Source organism: Brachyistius frenatus, unplaced genomic scaffold (genome assembly GCF_029030835.1).
Source record: "Brachyistius frenatus isolate BFR_SWC_R1_liver_20210118 unplaced genomic scaffold, ASM2903083v1 Contig_9, whole genome shotgun sequence".
NCBI classification, from domain to species: Eukaryota; Metazoa; Chordata; class Actinopteri; family Embiotocidae; genus Brachyistius; species Brachyistius frenatus.
Window position 1 is genome coordinate 2,632,547 of NW_027210608.1, and position 17,797 is coordinate 2,650,343.

General features: G+C 43.2%; 1 protein-coding gene across 3 annotated transcripts in view; it reads left to right on the forward strand.

Annotated features, from left to right (window-relative positions):
• LOC138616204 (AT-rich interactive domain-containing protein 3B-like) overlaps positions 1–17,797 on the forward strand; it is a 48,701-nt gene that overhangs the window by 27,864 nt on the left and 3,040 nt on the right. For all 3 annotated transcript variants that reach the window (XM_069690345.1, XM_069690343.1, XM_069690344.1), the window contains exons 5-6: positions 14,854–15,037; positions 17,060–17,319. In XM_069690345.1, the coding sequence (XP_069546446.1) occupies positions 14,854–15,037; positions 17,060–17,319 (444 nt within the window). The remainder of the gene's footprint in view (positions 1–14,853; positions 15,038–17,059; positions 17,320–17,797) is intronic.

Consider the following 17,797-nt stretch of genomic DNA (forward strand, 5'->3'; position numbering starts at 1 on the left):
GCTGGATTCCCTTTTTCCTGTTAATGCCAAGAGTGTATGAGAAGACAAGCAAGCCTCGCTGAGGTCTTGTTGATGGTACCCTCTCATTACTGTGCATTCACTCCTCCCTCCATTTCACACCATAGATATGAGGTCAAGATTACTGCGCTCCTCTTTTTGTAATTAAAGAGCACTTCGTCAGCCTTTTTATTTAGATGTTATCGTTAGAAAGTTCTAAGAAATGGGTATAAAAGATGGTCATGAGGGAAAATGTCAGCCCCTTAATTTGAGTGACCTTACAAGTGGCATACTTAAATATACTACCTCCTTTTGTGAGGTTAAGTGAAATCCAGTGAAATCTCACTGGAAAGAGGGAGACAAATGGTGAAGTGCTTTTCCCACCTTGGCGTGGGGCCTCTAAGCTTTGAGAGGAAAGCAACAGCGGAAGGAAAACTTACGAGGGATTCCCATTTCCTGCCTTTGCGCTTAAAAACAGACACGTGTGTGTGTGTGTGTGTGTGTGTGTGTGTGTGTGTGTGTGTGTGTGTGTGTGTGTGTGTGTGTGTGTGTGCGTGCGTGTGTGTGTGTGTGTGTGTGTGTGTGTGTGTGTGTGTGTGTGTGTGTGTGTGTGTGTGTTTTAATGGTTGAGGAATTTTAGCAGCTGTCCTAAATAGTGTCTGAGCGTAAAAGGGGCCCATTGATGGGCTCTGCATCACAGAACGGGCCGAGGACTCATGCAAACCCTTTCTGCCTTTTACTTCCTCTGCTCCTCCATCACACCAGATCATTGTAGGGTCCCAGGAATATTTCTTATATTAACTGCTGGGCCCATCTGCTTTCACCACCTCTGTACTATTAGTTGGTTGTAATTGTAGAGAAGGAGCTTATTCAACTGGAGACCCTTTATGTATATACAGTATTAGTTGTTTGCTGCAGATAGAAACATTAGCTAATGGCCTGACATGGTCATGTAATATAAATGCACTGGGGCTGCTCACATTAGAGTGTGGGTGGAGGATATTAGCCGTGATGAGTTACAGTGACATTACTGTTCATTACACCCATTACAGGTTTTCCTGTCTCACCCCCACTTGCTGCAGTGAAAGGTTTCGACGCTGGCACTATTAGCCGCCTCAAAGGCTTCGATTAAGCAGATGGGTGATTGTTTGTTTTGGTTTGACACCCAGGTTGCTTTGTTATTGGGGATGGGGGTTCGGGACCAGAGGTGGGGTTGTGAGGGGGGAGGGGGGCAGTAAGTGAAGCTGCGGGAGCTACGGGTGCACGATGAAGGCAAAAAAAAAAAAAAAAGGAAGAAAATAAAAGAGTGATGCAGCCAACTGCCTGTCAGCGCTGTCCACTTGAGATGATTAATGGCCACAAGCTGTGATGGACAGAGCCAGAGAGAGAGGCTCCTGTTCAGTGAAATCACCAGTCGAGAGGAGGAGGGGGAGGAGGAGGAGGGGGAGGATGAGGAGGAGGGGGGAGTGAAGACAAGTGCTTTACCTCCTTCTCCTCTCGACTGAGAACCCCACACGTCGCGGTCAACAAAGGCAAGATCCATCCTAGTGTGACTCTCTTAATGGGACGCGTAGCTTCAGATTAAGAGGGACCACATGCTGTGCTATCACTGCTTTAGAGTTATTTTAAGGCAAAATCCCTGTGTAGAAGATTTAAGTCTGTTCATAGTCATAAAGTGGTAAAGAGGAAGGAGGAGGAAAGGGAAAAGAAAGCATGAGTAAATCTAACTGCAGCTCCACAGTGAAATGTGAAATGAGAGACTGTTTGTTCCTGCGAAGCTCACTGAAATGTTTTCAGGGATATGTTGCAAATTGGCACTCGTGGGCTTTTGTTTGGTGTACAGCAAAAGAAAAAAAAAAGCATCATATTAATATTTGCATATTTCTTTACTGAGTTAAAACAATAAACAGCAACAACACTCACTCAGAGAAGGGAAGACGGGCATGATTTGCATTAAAAACAAATATAGACCATGGCTCTGCTGGTTTCCTCACATTTGGAATACAAATACAATATTTTGTTTGTCCAGGTTGAGCTGGTTTCTCCTTGTAGTATTGGTGGTGTGGGAAAAGTGGCCTCCCAGCAGGACATTAGAGGAAGTTCCCCAATTGTAACCCAGAGACCGAGAGCTCTGTCCACACCAATTACACCCTGAATGGGCTCTGGGGGATCCATGTATGCATTATATTACTCCCCCGGTCAGCCTCACAGTGGCCCTCGTAACAGACTGGCCCTCTGTACAAACACCACACCACAATAGGAACATTCTCTGGCTCTTTGATATGGCCTCGTTTTCCTTTAGTTAACACACCACAACTTCTGGAAAGTGGCAGCACCTGGCAGCTTTAACAACAAAAACACAAGGTATTGTGAGCATATTCGCCCATTTTAGAAGAAGTGTTGGATTGCAGTTAGGAAGGGTTGTTTAATTTGAGATTTTGCTAATTTGTTTGGCTGTAGATGTAATCGCTTTTTTCTGCAATTTGATTAGCTAATTTAAAATTTTTAACGGTTTCTGTAATCTGAGTCGGGGCTGATTTTCTCAGGATGGATATCGTTTTTGAGACTCAAGAAGCACATTTTACATTGAGTGCAGCAATAAAATGTAATGAGGAAATGACATTTTGTCGTCTCTTGTCTTCTCTCTGTCTCCATCCCCTTCCTCCTCCTCCTCCTCCTCTCCTCTCCCCTCACCGAATTCTCCTTCCCCCACTGTTTATTGTGCTACAGTTACAACCACTGAAACTTGATAACACCATGGGGGATAGGGGTGGAGGGCAGTACTGTGGCCCACTTGGTGAGGCCGGGGGAGGCGTGGCTGGATTAAGGGGCCTCCTGTCCTACACGGGATGATTAATGATCTCTAAATAAATGGGGGCCGGCCTTTTTGATAGGGCAACCCTGACGGACAGCAGACAAGGGAGTGACCGTCGCGTGTCTGTATGTGCGAGCGGGGAGAAAGGAGAGGATGAGGGATGAAGAGGGCAGACGTGGAGACCACAGTAGGAGACAAGGGCAGACGGGGTGCCAGGGTGACTGAGGAGAGGTTAAAGGAGACATCAGCCAGCGTGTGTAGAAACAAGGCCATGCTCTTTCATTTCCCTTTCAAAGCACTTTGTCAGTGGGCTGAAGCTGACCGAGCTTCCCAATCAGACAGAAAGACAATCAGGCAAACGTACAAGAAGACTGGAAGCAAAGGGGGCCTGAAGACAGGGTGGGAAACCCAAATGATACACACAATCCAACCACTGCTTTCTAATCATTGCCCCAACACAGACTCCAAATGAAGAGGCGAAACCTTTCTCTCTGGGCACATCCTCCCCTGCATTTGTCATCAAAAGATTTTGCGGTTACCATGTCGATGTACTTGAGTGCTGAGAGGATCTTTGCCTTCGGTGAACTCCACCCGTCGGCTAGCAAATTATAGCCCAGCCTTCAGGGAGCAAGCATCTCCAGTGGTTATGTTCTTCCTTCAAAACAAAAGGAAATAGTAGTTTTCCTGATGTTGTTTCTCTGTGTGTGTGTGTGTGTGTGTGTGTGTGTGTGTGTGTGTGTGTGTGTGTGTGTGTGTGCGTGCGTGCGTGCGTGCGTGCGTGCGTGCGTGCGTGCGTGTGTGTGTGTGTGTATTGGGGGATGTCAGATTAAAATCTTGAGATTTAAAAAAAAAAAAAAAAAAAAAAAAGGTTCACTTGGTTTTTGTTTGTTTCTTTCCAACCAAGGCTGCTCTTTGTGTCTTTTCCTCTCTGTGTTGCTTCATCCCAGCCCCCCATCCCTTCCACCTCCCTGTTATTTCCTCTGTCATTTGGCCAGACTGCTCTCCAGCCCTGGATTGCCACTGTGCTGTCCATCTTTAATTACGACCATACTGTTCAGGGATTTGAGTCTCTCAACTGCAGCGCAGGGAGATTCTTAATCACCATGCTTATAAGTAACAGAGCAGGGAAGAGGACAATTGCAGCTCTCAAGCAGATTAATGCTTGATCATCGGTCAGGGTAAAAATAATACTGGCTGCTCAGTTCATTCACGCATGTTGTTTTGTCGTCAGTGGAGAGCATTTGTAAATATTCCGAGAAAGAAACGGGGCAATTACTCATCCAATAAATGGGAAAAGAGCATGGTGCAGGAGGAGAATGACTTGTCACGACCCAATGGAAAAAACATTGTGAAGGAGCTAGTCGGTTAACGCTCAAGCTCGAGAGGACATGAAGGAAGTGTTCAGAGGAGTGACGCAAGACTTAAAGCAGCAAGCGTCACCTCCCTCATACAAACAATGTATCAAATATAGGAACCTCCGAAAAGGAAATATTTATTTAGCTTTAAGGGAAGAAAATGTATTCATTAAATATTGATAATATTGATATTTATTAAATATTGAGAGCAATAGTGTAAAAAAAAAAAAAAAAAAAAAGAGTTAATATCGTTTTCAATGAATAAAAACTGTAAGCTAAAAGTACGACTTTTTATAAATTATATAAACAGTGCACACGTATGATGGACCTTTATTTTGATTTGTTTTGCTCATCTTAAATCTAGGCGAGTCACGCGAGTTAAGCCACGACTTAACATTTTTATAAATCAACAAGAGATTATTATTTTTCTTTTTTTTTCTTTTACCCAATTTTATATTCAAACAAGGCCACTTGACGTGAAGCTCCTTTGCATCAGCTGTAAATCCGGGTGCACTCTCTCATTTGACCGATCATAATACATTTTTTGCGGCGGCTTCGTGAAGCTGTTCACACATGAAACGCTCCTGCGATGGACAAATTTCCCCAAACTTCTGCTACTGCTGCATGTCTTGCTTCTCCATCTGTGTCCTGTGTGTGCTCTTAAAGCTATGTTTCCTGGCCTCCACACCCCTGTGATGGATGGTATGAAACGCGTTACAGCCCCCAGAGGAGCCCTACGCCAGTACAATAGACCTGAGCTCACTTCCAGGGCCGCTCTGCAGCGATGTTCCATCAGCCACGCGGTAATCCAGATCTGAGTGCAAAGAGGCCGAATGGAAAACAAGACGCTTGATTTGAGGGAAGAAATGGTCGCGAAGCACACAGATGCGATCGCCTCTTTGCCACCGGCATTTTAGTTGATGTGGTTTGTTGTTTGGGGTACATTTAGATTAAGGTAGTGGTCACTTAACAACTGATGATGCACGTGTGTGAAAAGAAATAGAGTTTTCATCTTCAGCAATTAGGCTTAAAAGTTTACACAGCAGTGATCCTTTTTTTCTGACATTTCATTCTGTTAATTCTGTCATTCTGTAATTGTGGCTCCTAAAAAATAACATCAAGCCTCTTGGTGTTGAAGCCCCAACAACAGTTAAGTGTTTTAAATTCAATAATTAGCCATTTTTCCTTTTTTTTTTTTCCTCTAACAAGCGTCTTTTATACTCTTATTGTTTGTAGTTTAGGAATTAAAGCTTATTCTGGTGTTAATCTCATTCTATGTCACTCTGCATTAAGAGCATCAACTAAAACCCCTGAAAGGTAAATGTATGACCGACTGTCATGGAGTCCAAAAGTAATTAGCATTGATGGCAGTTTATATTTGCAAAATGGATGCCCAACCCCCCCACGGTCGCTTCCTGTGTTTGGACATGTTCCTCTTCGGCTTATAGCAGCTGATGTCTCCCGTATTGATCAGTGGTGCTCGGTCCCAAATGAGGCTCTTCAGCTGATGGCTTTATCTGTCAATCCGTGTGGCTATTGATTAAAGCAGTTACTTGTTATTGCTGTTATAAAGCTTACTTTAAGGGACGGAGAGCCGCCTCACATCTGCACCTGCCAGCGAAGACATCACTGTCACCTGTGCACCCTTTTGAACCAGTAATAATCAGTGAGCAGTGAACTGTCACCACTCAGCACGTATGATCTTGTTCTCATGCAGCAGATAATGCAGTTTTTTTTTTCTCTCTCTATAACTCTCCACAGCCGCCGCCTTCTCATGCATGCTCTCTTGAACCTTTGTTTTTCCTTTTGTGTTGAAATATTAGTCCTTCCCTTCTCTTTCACATTGTTTTTGGATGATTTTAGTCTTCAGCTGATTGAGTGGAAAAAGCCGAACCTCTGCAGCTCAATCAGTGGAATTTGCACTTAATGCCTCCCTCTTACATGTTGAACGAACCATTGTCATGTTGCTGTCACATACATTCCTGACATTTTCTACCGCACAATCAGAGACGGCTCTTTACAAGGCCGAGCTATTGAGTTACTGATCTCTTACTTGATTTTCCAGTTAAATGTAAACATGGAGCAGAAGTCGTCCACTGTATTTGACCTAAGCTGTAAAGTTTTAAACTGTGACGTTACGATACACTCTTGTCAGAACACATTTTCTTATTAGATATTTAAGGTACTTTTAACAAATATAAAAATGACATACTTTCTTAAACGTGTTGAAACGGCAAAACATATTTTGATGCAGTAACACGTGCACTTAATGCCTCCCTCTTACATGTTGTCATATCTAAATACTCTGCTCTGTTTTTACAGTAGTACAACCTTGCGGGTAGAAAACAACTTTTATTGACCTTTTCTTCACTGTCACTCACAATACAGGCCTGTATCATCAGTGTTTGTAACAGCTGCATACGTCAACAAAGATTTGACCTCTCCCTGCCTCCCAACACCCACGCACTGTGAAACTCTGTCATCTGCTCTTTGTCCTTGTATCTAAAGATTGTCCATGAATTTCATTTCGCCAAAAGATGTTTTCAGTCCAGTCACAATTGTAGCTCAGCAGAACAAGAAAAGGGGAGGTCTGACATTTTATCAGCATAAAGCAATACTATCATACAACTAAGTTTCACCAGAATTGTGCAACAAAGGGTGGAGAAATGTCTCATGCATGAGCAACGCAACAGGTTTTAGTGGTTGCTGGAGTATAACTGCAGGCTATGAAGATGAAGACATGAAGTTATTAAAAAAATATTCAGGCACTTTACTTTGTCAAAGGAACCAACCATGACAGCTATTCTGCCACGTGGAGTTTATTGTGCGTTTTCTTAACTATCGAATGTGTGCAGAATAATGGACAGAAGCATATTAAAGCTCCTCTGGTTTGTAAATCTCAAATTCACCAACAACACATTTCCTGATACCCAATGTTTCATTTTCAATAAAAAAAAAAAAGCTGCTGGATTAAACGACTTTTCCAGAAATCTATGAAGAGAAATAGACTGGAGCACTAAAAGATGGATGTATAAACATTTGCAATCAGTAAGTCAGTCAGTAATTTTGCTTATTTGTAAAATAAAGTTGTTGAGTAAAAGTCACCAAATGGGTAGTGCCATTAAATGTCCATCGATCATGTTTTATGTGCATAACTTTTGTCTTTATTTCCACCACTAAATTGCAGCCTTTCACGGCCTAAATCGTGTCATTTTGCATTGTTTGGTAGAAGAGTCCTTTCTTCACTAGTCTGTGCATTTTGTGGAGGCAAACAGCAGATGTCCACTTTCTAACGAAATGACTGTATGCAACTTTATAGAAAAAGGGTAGTATATTTTAGTAATAGTTGCATACAGTCATTTCGTTAGAAAGTGGACATCTGCTGTTTCCAGATATCTTGGGAAACCATCATCAACAAAAACATGTCCTGCACGGCACACCGTACATCTCAGGGATGTCAGTTGACCTCTGTCTCTTTCTCGTTCGGACATCCTTCAGAAATTGAAATCCCGGTGACTCTGAATGACCGTGAATCATGAGAAACCTCGACCCTTCTTCTATATATCCGTCTGTCCGTCCATCCATCCATCCATTCATCCATCCATCCGTCCGTCCATCCATCCATCCATCCATCTCTCCGTCGGCTCCATATCAGCCGGTGTTGATTGGGGTCTAGTCAGTTGATCTCCCGGGTCTCTGGGGATCGAGGGGACTTGGGTTACAGTTGGAGAGGCCATCTCACTTTTCGCGCCACCCAACCTTTTCAGCCCTCCCACCCCCCAGCCCCCATTTCACCAGGTGACCCGTCTTTATGACCCACGGAGAAGGAGTCATGTTTCTCTTTACTTTTTGTCTTTCTTTCTGCTCGTCTCTCTAATTCACTTCGGAGATGCTTTACTGGCAGAGCTGTCAGAAGATTAACGCGGCTAACCATTAACACAACTTTAAACATCATGTGAAAACCCATCAGCGTCGTCAGCACAGAGAGTTGTTGCTCAGTTGCACTTGGAAAACTTGAATCGTATAATGTCATTTTGAATAGTGTCCTGGTGTGTCGTCTGACAGGCTCCCCAGTGTGTGACCAGCAGCACCCAGTCAAATTTACAGCTTCTGACTGTTGTTTGGAGACTTGCTAGTTTTGCGATATTTTACACCACAGACCGAAGCAGTTGACGGTGCACAGAGGACAACTCCTTTAATATACTGGCTGCGTCCGCACTGTGATAATTCTTACTCGGAAGTTACTCGCTCTGTTTCCTGAGTAAATATAGCTTCAAGTGACTTATTCATCATTGAATGTTTGCTTTTTCCCCCCTTTGGATTGTTCCTTTTATAGTTGTAGGTTTTATTTTTTTCCTGAACTATGAAAAAGATGAAGTATGCTGATATGAAAAAGCCATTCATGTTTTGTGAGCTAACCTGACATATTTGTCACTTACTGCACAGATGAATAATACATATTACTTGCAAACACTGCATTGTATTCTCTTTACGTTTGTTAATGTATCTTTTTCTCTGCACTGTTATTTGTGCAGTCACATCGTGCCGTGCAGGAATGGATCATTTTGGAGCGCATTGTCTTCATTTCTCTCGAGATGGCGTCACTGTTAATGATTCTACATTTGTGTCCTTTATTTTGAGTTTAAACTCAGAGGCCAATGGAAAGATTCTGTTTTTCTTTCTCGGTGTGCTCCTTATCACATGGTGGTTAAAAGCAGTTGACACAAGATAAGTCCTTATTTCTTTCTCTTTCTCTTTCCTGTCTTGCCTCTTTCCTTTGTCTCTCTCTATCTGCCTGTCTCCCCGTGTCAGCTCACATTAATTGCACTTTTATTGACATGACAGGAATGAAACCTCCACAGCCAAAGCTATCGAGCTTATTGACTGACTGATATTATAGACTTTATTAGATGTCCGTCCCTCTCTTTCTTTCTCTCTGTCTGTCTCTACCAGCTGTGGCTTTAGCTTCATGCTTAGAATAGCAATGCATCTATAGTGTAACGTTGCATTTAACTTCCCTTATGTGGAGGCTACATATCTTAACACTTGATATGAATTGGTCCGTCATGCGAGTGGTGGCTCTGCCTGGACTAAAGATAGCAAATTCCATACACTCAAGGCTTTTTTACCTTTTATGTCCCTGGCCATGCATTAAAAATAAAACAAACATGCCCCGCCGTACAGGGTCCTGACAATATACTGGCTCGACGTATGAACATATAAACTAAACAGCCAGACGCTGCCTACATAAAGTAAACTCCCAGCATGTGGAGGCCAGACACTCGTCTCTCCTGTCAGTATCTCTGCCCCATGTTAATGAAGGGTTCGGCCTGTTCTGTGTTGTTATTCTCTAAAAAATCAAACAGTTTTTATGACTATGAATGCAAGGTGGCAGGCAAAAAAAACTACACTTAAGGCATTTTGAGTTGGAGTATGTGCTCCGAGTAATTCACCTTATTGACATTTTTGTTATTGCAGGAAGCGTTGTTGACTGCGGACATTTTGAATACCTGTTTGGCATTAGCGTCTGTCACTGTTTATTAAATGAATGTTCATAAACTGAACTGGGGAAATGGAAATGAGATGTATTGCTGGCCTGGTCTTCTTTGGGGTGTAGATGTGGTAGTTGGGGTAGAGTAGTGGAGGAGGAGGAGGAGGAGGAGGAAGGTGTGGAGGGTGTGGGTGCTCTAAAAGGACTTAGACACTGCCATGAGGCCAGGGGCTGTTTGTGTTGGCTGACACCTTCCTTACAGCAGTAATCCAGTCTTTCTCCAGCTGGCTAGCTACTACACCTCCCCCCTCCTTTTTTCCTTTCTTTCTGTCCTTTCTTTCTGTCCTTTCTTTCCGTCCTTCCTTCCTTAAGGCAGCTCTCTCTCTCCACACTTTCTTTTTTTCCTCTCATCCTTTGTCTTTTTTAAATCTCTCTGCTTGTTTTTCCTTTTACACTAACTGTGCACTCAGCTAATGTCACTAATCTGATACCAAATTTATTTTAATAATCTATGAGATTATGGTTCAAATAGATTAGAGGATGTAAAGCAACCACAGACAATGACATAATGTGGTTTCCTTTTCTCCTTTTTCCTATCCTTCTTCACTGTAGACGGCAGTGAAACCTCACACCAGCCAATGCTCATTCAGTAAAAAATTAATTTCGTGTGTGTTGTCCGCTGTAAGGCTGTCGCTCTGTCACTTAATTATTTAAAGAAATGCCCATCAAGGGAAGTCGGTAATATTTAATTTACCACTACTGGTGTTAGGGGCACCCAATTGATTTATTATAGAGGCACTTTAATGTGAACAGCTGTTTCCTGCTAAAAATAGGTCAGAGGTCAGATAAAAGGACCTAGTTCCTTCTTCTTCTTTTTTTTTTTTTTTTTTTGCCTCACATTGAATAGGATGCTGGAACTGTAATGTGAGGGCAAAATGTTAATGTTTGATTCAGATGGACCGCCTATTTCTTATGGGTTGATTAATACCTCCAGGCTCTGAAATGATGGATAAAAAGGCTTTTTACTCAAGGTTATCTTTTACTGAATAGTTGGATGTGTTTTATTCTCATTCTTTTGTGTTAGAGGAGAAATATATATTAAATGATTGTAAATGTTGTAAAGGATTTTTGCTCTTCAGGAAAAATATCACAGGAAGTAAATATGAGTATATTAATCATCCTCCCATAATTCCAAATATGAATCCGTGAAAGGCTTTCTGGTTGCCTTTTATCCTCCTCTGTCTGACTCGGTATCTTTATCCTTATCATTTGAAGTCTAGCCATTTGAAGGCTGGCCGTGTGGCTCTTGTACTCACAGTGGAAGTTGGAGGAAGGACTTAGGGAGTGGTTCAGGGGCCCTCGGCCTCAGCACTTCCCACCAAGGTGACCTCTGACCCCTGGTGCCATTAATCACTAGGCTCCTGATGGCCTGGTCTCTGGGGGAAAATCAGTCCGGGGCAAAGGATGATGGGAGGTGAAGCCTGCAGCCAATTACATATTGGCTCAGAGTGGCCGAGTGGACAAATCAGGGCTTTACAGAGAGATGAAATACCCAATGGCAGCCTGTTTGAGGCTTCGTGTCACAAAGTGTTCTTATATTGTCGGGGACCTTGTTGTCTCTCGTCTTCTCTAAAATAAATAAAACGCTAAAGTTGAATCGGTAACAAGTACAACGGCAGAATAACAGCATGTGAGACAGACGACTTGTTCTGCTGTGATCAAAAGAGATGTTTTGGTCCGCTCTAATTAAGCCTGTTAGAGCTAAATGTCTCCAGGGTTGGAAATGGAGCAGCTGTTGGAAACCAAAGGCAGGCGGCACGTTGATTCTCTCAAATAAAGGAGCTCTGGCTAACTGCCCGAGCGTTGCCAATGTGATTTTTGGTCAATTACGGTATAATCAAAGGTGCTTTCATGTGGTCAGGTCGTGTTGAAATGTGAAACCTGGCTGATGTCACATGTTGACTAATTGATGCTGTTTTTGGTTACTTGTCCACTTAAGATATATAGATACTGTAGCTACTTGGTTTCTTCTCATACACGCACTGTGTGTCCATATTTAGGCTTTCTTTGTGTGGTTATTGAAATATCTCCTTGTAAATACATAAAATCGGATTTTGATTTGACAGCAGATGGTGACAAAGAGGCTGGCGTGAATTAAAGCCGAACTAACTGCTGGCCTGTCACTATGGAGCCGGTGCTGTTGTGTCTCATTTGTTGTGCTGTCATTGTTCCCGGCCAGGCCAGTATGAAAACATGGCTTCCTGCTGACCTGCAGTTTAATTCACACATCAATAACCCCTGGCTGATCTCTGACCCCTCTAGTTGTACTAATTGTTTAATGCAGGATTGATGTCCAACGCTGCATTAAATAACTGACGAAGTGCTGGCAGCAAAGCTTTGATGCACTGCGTGTTCTGGAAATGCTGCTACAGCACAGAGATTGGCTTTACCGTGCCACATGCGGACACATTTTACTGCCTCTTTAGTCTTAATGAAATGTTCGCAAACAAATTTGCAATCTACAGGAGGACACGTCATTTTCAATACGCAAAATGCATTGTACAGTTGACAATACGTCGTTACATTACTGTGTGTATATACGTTTTTTCATTTATTTACACATTTATATGTACTTTTATCTTAATTGCAACTGATTTTAAAAGTTAATGTGTAGATGGATTTCATTCCACCTTTGAGAATCGCTTCCACCTGTTACTAAAGGTAAAAGATGAACAATCAGTGAATGTGCATTTAGATAATGGCTAATTTAACTTATCGGTTAACTAAATGAGACTACAGACAATGTTTCCTCCACACTTGTCATCTCTGGACACTAATTCAAGTAATCTGAGGAGGACGCCGGCGTCTTGGCAGTGGCCCACTAGTTTTTACTGTGTTAATTGGCTCTAAAGATGAGATGGCTTTTTTCCGAGAACAGACTTGTCCGTGGCTTTAGCAAGCTAAACAATATCAACCAGATCGAGCGTTCCCGTTCATTTTAGATTAGATTGTCACTCGCATGTCTGGTTTTAAAGTCGGTGTTTGTTTAATGTAATTGATACACCGATTTATTTATTTATTTTTTGGGACATTTATTGCATCATTAACAACACTAATGCAAACCAATCGAATGTAGAATTCATTGATGTGAATGGAGGACATTCTAAAATGGATAAAAGTCAGACTTCTCGCCTGGATGTTTCATAGGATTGCATCAGATTTGACAGATGTAATAAACATGTTCCTCTGTGTATGTGCTGTGTATTTTCTAGCAGCTGTTCTTGCGCAGTATGCAATTTGTGCCACTTGGGGTCTCTCAATCAAAACAGGAATAAAAAGACAGAATTTGATGACCTTGTGAAGCAGTGAGGGATCATGGGAGTTGTTGTCTTCGGTGGTAAACAACCAACATTGCTGATGAAAATCAATCCTTAGCTTAGCAATTAGCGATAGCTTCTCCCTCTCCCTCTTCCTGTGTTGCTGCCGCTTGCTCGGTGTGCCTTATGTTTAGATATTCCTCCGCGTCCTTTAGTAATAATGGTGCACGTAAGAGCTGTAGTTTCCCTGCGTTACCCGCTGTAGTTAGCCAGCCTCCGTAGCTATTATTCTCCATCCAGCTGCTTTGGAGCTGCCAGCGGGAGCGTGTGACCTAATGAAACAAGTCACGGCTTTTTCTGCATTTAAACCTCGTTGGACACATTTGAGATAATGAAAGCGCACACAACTCCCAAAAAAAACATTATGTCTGATTGTTTTTAGAGGGCGTCCCGTCCCGGTGCTGCATCGGTTAGCACTCGCAGCAGGAAGGGTTTCGAGGCTCGGGCCTTCCTGTTTGGAGTTTGCATGTTCTCCCTGCGCCTGCGTGGGTTTTCTTCGTGCTCTCCGGCTTCCTCTCGCAGTCCAAAGACATCTGTGTTCGGTTAATAAAAAGCTGTTCATTGCTGTGAATGTGAGGGTGAATGGTTGTCTGTCTTTCGGTTTTGGTGCTGTGAAGAACTGGCGACCTGTCCAGGGTGTACCCCCTCTTCAAACATAGTCACCAGGGATAACTTCCAGCCCAGCTGTCGGCGTAGTCAGGATACAGCCGGTATTAAAAAAAAAAAAAATAGATGGATGGCTATTTGTAGACATTTAAATGTGGAAAGGTGAAATATTACAACTTTAAAACACAGAATTGTGAATATGTGGTGCCAAACCCGATGCAGAGAACTCTGCTCCGTCTGTTGTCTTTCCTAAAACACTTAAGGAGTGATTCTAAGTCGATACAACATTACAGCCAGAATTAAATAGGGCACCTCAAGGGTTAGAGCCCTGAGCCTGACAATGCCTTCCTGATCTTCACACTCCACAGGTCCATGTGATCACCTCTGACCTTTGCACATGGCTTAAAGACATGTTGCTAACTTAAGAAAATTAATCAGGGCTAATCTTCATGGCCTGATCGCACTGCTATTTTACGAAGTCATTAATGAGTCCAGTTTCAGGTTAAGAGCAGCCTGTGGTGGGGCTGAAGGATTGGCTGGCATTAATCCTCCACCACACACACACACACACACACACACACACACACACACACACACACACACACACACACACACACACACACACACACACACACACACACACACACACACACACACCTACTCCACCTTCCTTATTGTCCTCCCTGTACACCCCCTGCAAGCTTCACTGCAGATAAGCTGTTGACAAGATTAATGCATCTGTATCAAAAGTCTCGAGCCGCCTTGCTTTGTGTTGTTTGTGAATCCCCTTTTCCAGGTCAAGCCAGCTTGCGTTAACTGGGCTAATGTGTTTTCAAGCCAAATTTAACTGGCGCGCAGGCAGCGAGCTTATTTAACCAGCAACCTGACAGCGTTAGATCAATATGTGGAGATCACAAAGTTATCCTGGATATTTCAGTATTGATTATTGAATGGATTAATGCACTAGGATTCCTCCTGCTTGCTCACTGTAGTGTCTTTAAACGTGCTTTCTGCACGCCGAGATGTCTCAGCAGGGAAAGAAATATGAAAGAAATAATCAGCATTGAGGGTTCGCTTCTACTCGATACACAAATCCAATTCATAAATGAAGTCATCAACCATTAAGGCATTCATGCTGCCTAAAGCTATTCTGTTTCAGATATCGGATTTGTACCGTATTGATTGATTTTATGATTTTCCTCTCCTCCACAGGAACCCCAGTCAATCGTATTCCCATCATGGCCAAGCAGGTCCTGGACCTGTACATGCTCTACAAGCTCGTGACGGAGAAGGGAGGCCTCGTGGAGGTTATCAACAAGAAGATCTGGAGAGAAATCACAAAGGGACTCAACCTGCCGACCTCCATCACCAGCGCGGCTTTCACTCTGCGCACACAGTAAGTCTTTGTAACTCTGCCACGAAGCAACCAGCGTTCAGCTGTGTTTCAGTCGTCCGTCTGGCACAGATCTGTCGGAACAGATTTGCTCCTGTTGTCCAGCGTCGAGGCGGCTCACCTGTTCGTCGCGCGGCGCCCGTGGGTACGTTTCGTGTAGCTCGCGAGGAGCCGCTCTCGCCAACGCGCTGCTCGGGCGACGCCTGAAATGTCGACACGGCGTTGGAGCATTTGGATTTGTGTGCGTGGTCGTACGAACGTCAATATAAACACACGCGAGTTTGCTTCCTCCACCGGGCCACCTTCTGTCTTCACATTCAATTCCTCCAAGCATTACATCACACATCGAGCCCATCGACGCCATAGGTTTATTGACCTGATTTGGGTCAGAGTTCACAGTGGCCGAGGTCGGGTTTGACTGACAGAAACTCTCGCTCTCTCGATGGAAACCCCTCAGTAGAAGCAGCACCTCTCTATCCTGTCCGCTAGCAGATATCCATAATGAACCTTTATGTATTTTTAATGTTGCTGGGCTGTTGTGTTGCATTGCTCCGCTTGCTCCGTCTAATGGACGCTGCTCCTCCTGCTTCGTATTGATCGTCGCTGCTGCTATTCCACCATTATGCAGCCAGTGTGCATAATACGGTGTGTTCGTGTATGGGATGGAAAACACAACAGGGCTGCGACTGTGCACGCTTGTAGAGCGGCTACGAGGTCGTTCAAGTATACTCGGCATACAAAAACTCTTTTGCACAATTGAACGCCAGACGTTGCATTAAGTTCAGTGGAAATGTATTCATCGAAGAAAGAAGGTTTCTCTCGGCTTCCTAGAGTGGCCTGATTTTGCAGATTTCATGTAAACATTGTGGGTGGGATTGCCAGCGGCCCCACCTTATGATATTAGCACAATATTTAAGTCACAATAATGACATATGTTTATCGCAATTTTAAGCATTTTGCAATATGCTGAGTGTTGTGATGACACATATGGTGATTTATTCCCTTTTTTTTTTTTGACGACAAATTATGTCCTTAAAGGAAAGCTTTGTCCGCATGTGTTTTATCTAACGCAGTAAAGTTTTCAGTCCGTTTATCTCATGTCAGTTCATTTTTACAGCAGTAAAATAAGATTGTCGGGACAGGCTGACCGGCACGGTCATAAAAACCTGTCATAAATGTTGCATGCACCTTACAAACTTATTTATTTATATAATAAAAATATTCATACTTGGCATCGATGTTTCACTGCAATATTTTCATGCGAAGTGTCACAGTAGTTCTCTGCTGTTTCAAGTTTTCTTTCCCCCCACTGCTGGTAATCCATGTGACCTTCATTCAGTAAGCAGGAGGTTAAAGAAACAGTTAATACTCCTGGAGAAACCAGTTTTTTTTTTAGCCATGTATGCAAAGAAGGTGTCCGACTGGGTTTTTACACTTGCGTGTGCCTGAAGGACAGAATCACTACCGGGGATGAAAATACAGCTCGTTCACCACAGCAGTGGATTCTTTCATCCAAAATAAAACGGAGGTATCTGACAAAAACTGAATCTGACGTGAAAGTAAAGTATAAATACTTCCAAAATCTAAACACATGCACTTCTTGGGTTGAATACAAGGCTATCGTTAAAATCTTTTAACACCTTTGCGTCCTAAAGACAAACTGTCAGTACATCTCCTGTCCTGTCACTTGCACTTTCAGTCAAACAGCACTGACAACAAAAAACAAACAGATCATCTTAAGGAGGCTCCTATAACACTAACTGACTAAAAATTTGACTTGGTTTGAAAGGATGTATCGGAGGAAAGGGAGAATTAGTTTCCATATTGACAGAACAAGAGCAGCCAGTTCGATGCCGCACATGTTAACACATTCTGCAATTTAAAGTGGCCCTTTTAGAAACCCACTTTCTTGTGTGCATGTAACGTATGTTGTTGATTTTAATTGTGAAATCAGTGCCGATTCTTTCCGTGTGAATGTTTCTGTGGTCATCTTATGCTTTGCTGCGTGTTTTCTTTCCTCTTCAGGTACATGAAATACCTGTACCCGTATGAGTGCGAGAGGAAGGGCCTCAGCTCCCCAGGTGAGCTCCAGGCCGCCATCGACAGCAACCGACGCGAGGGTCGTCGTCCGAGCTACAGCAGCAGCCTCTTCCGCTTCTCCCCTTCTCCCAGCACAGCCCCCCACATCCTGTCACCTCCCAAGATGCACCTTTCTGCTCTGGGCGCGGGGACCTCGGCGGCCCTCAACGGCCTGCAGGCCTCACCGGGACCCTCTTTGAAGAAAGGTAGGCACCTTAAAGTGGTGCAGATCAATCTGCAGAATCAGACTTAAAAATTCTGATTCATGAATGAATGAATGAATGAATAAAGGGGAAAAATAAGTTCACAGTCGTAAGAATTAAAGCTCTGACATAAACAGACATCTCTAATATGTACATGTGTGTAACTGAGAAGAATAAAGAAGGTGTTGCAGGAAAATACATGTGTACGCTCAGCAAGCCTTCTCTGGGTTAATGAAGGTCATATTCAGCTTTGTAGATGTTTGCTTCAGAGACTGTGGCTGCTCCGTGCTGGCTGGAAAAAGCTGGACTGTTCAAGTTACACGTGTGCTGAGACCTTGAAAGTATTCATAGAGAAATACTGCCCTCTGTCGCAGTTTTGAAAAACGACATCCAGGCTCAGCGGTGGAGAAAACACCTGAATATAAAAAAGTAGTTCCACATCGATGTCTAGTGAGTGTGAGTGTATTAGTATGAAAGTGTG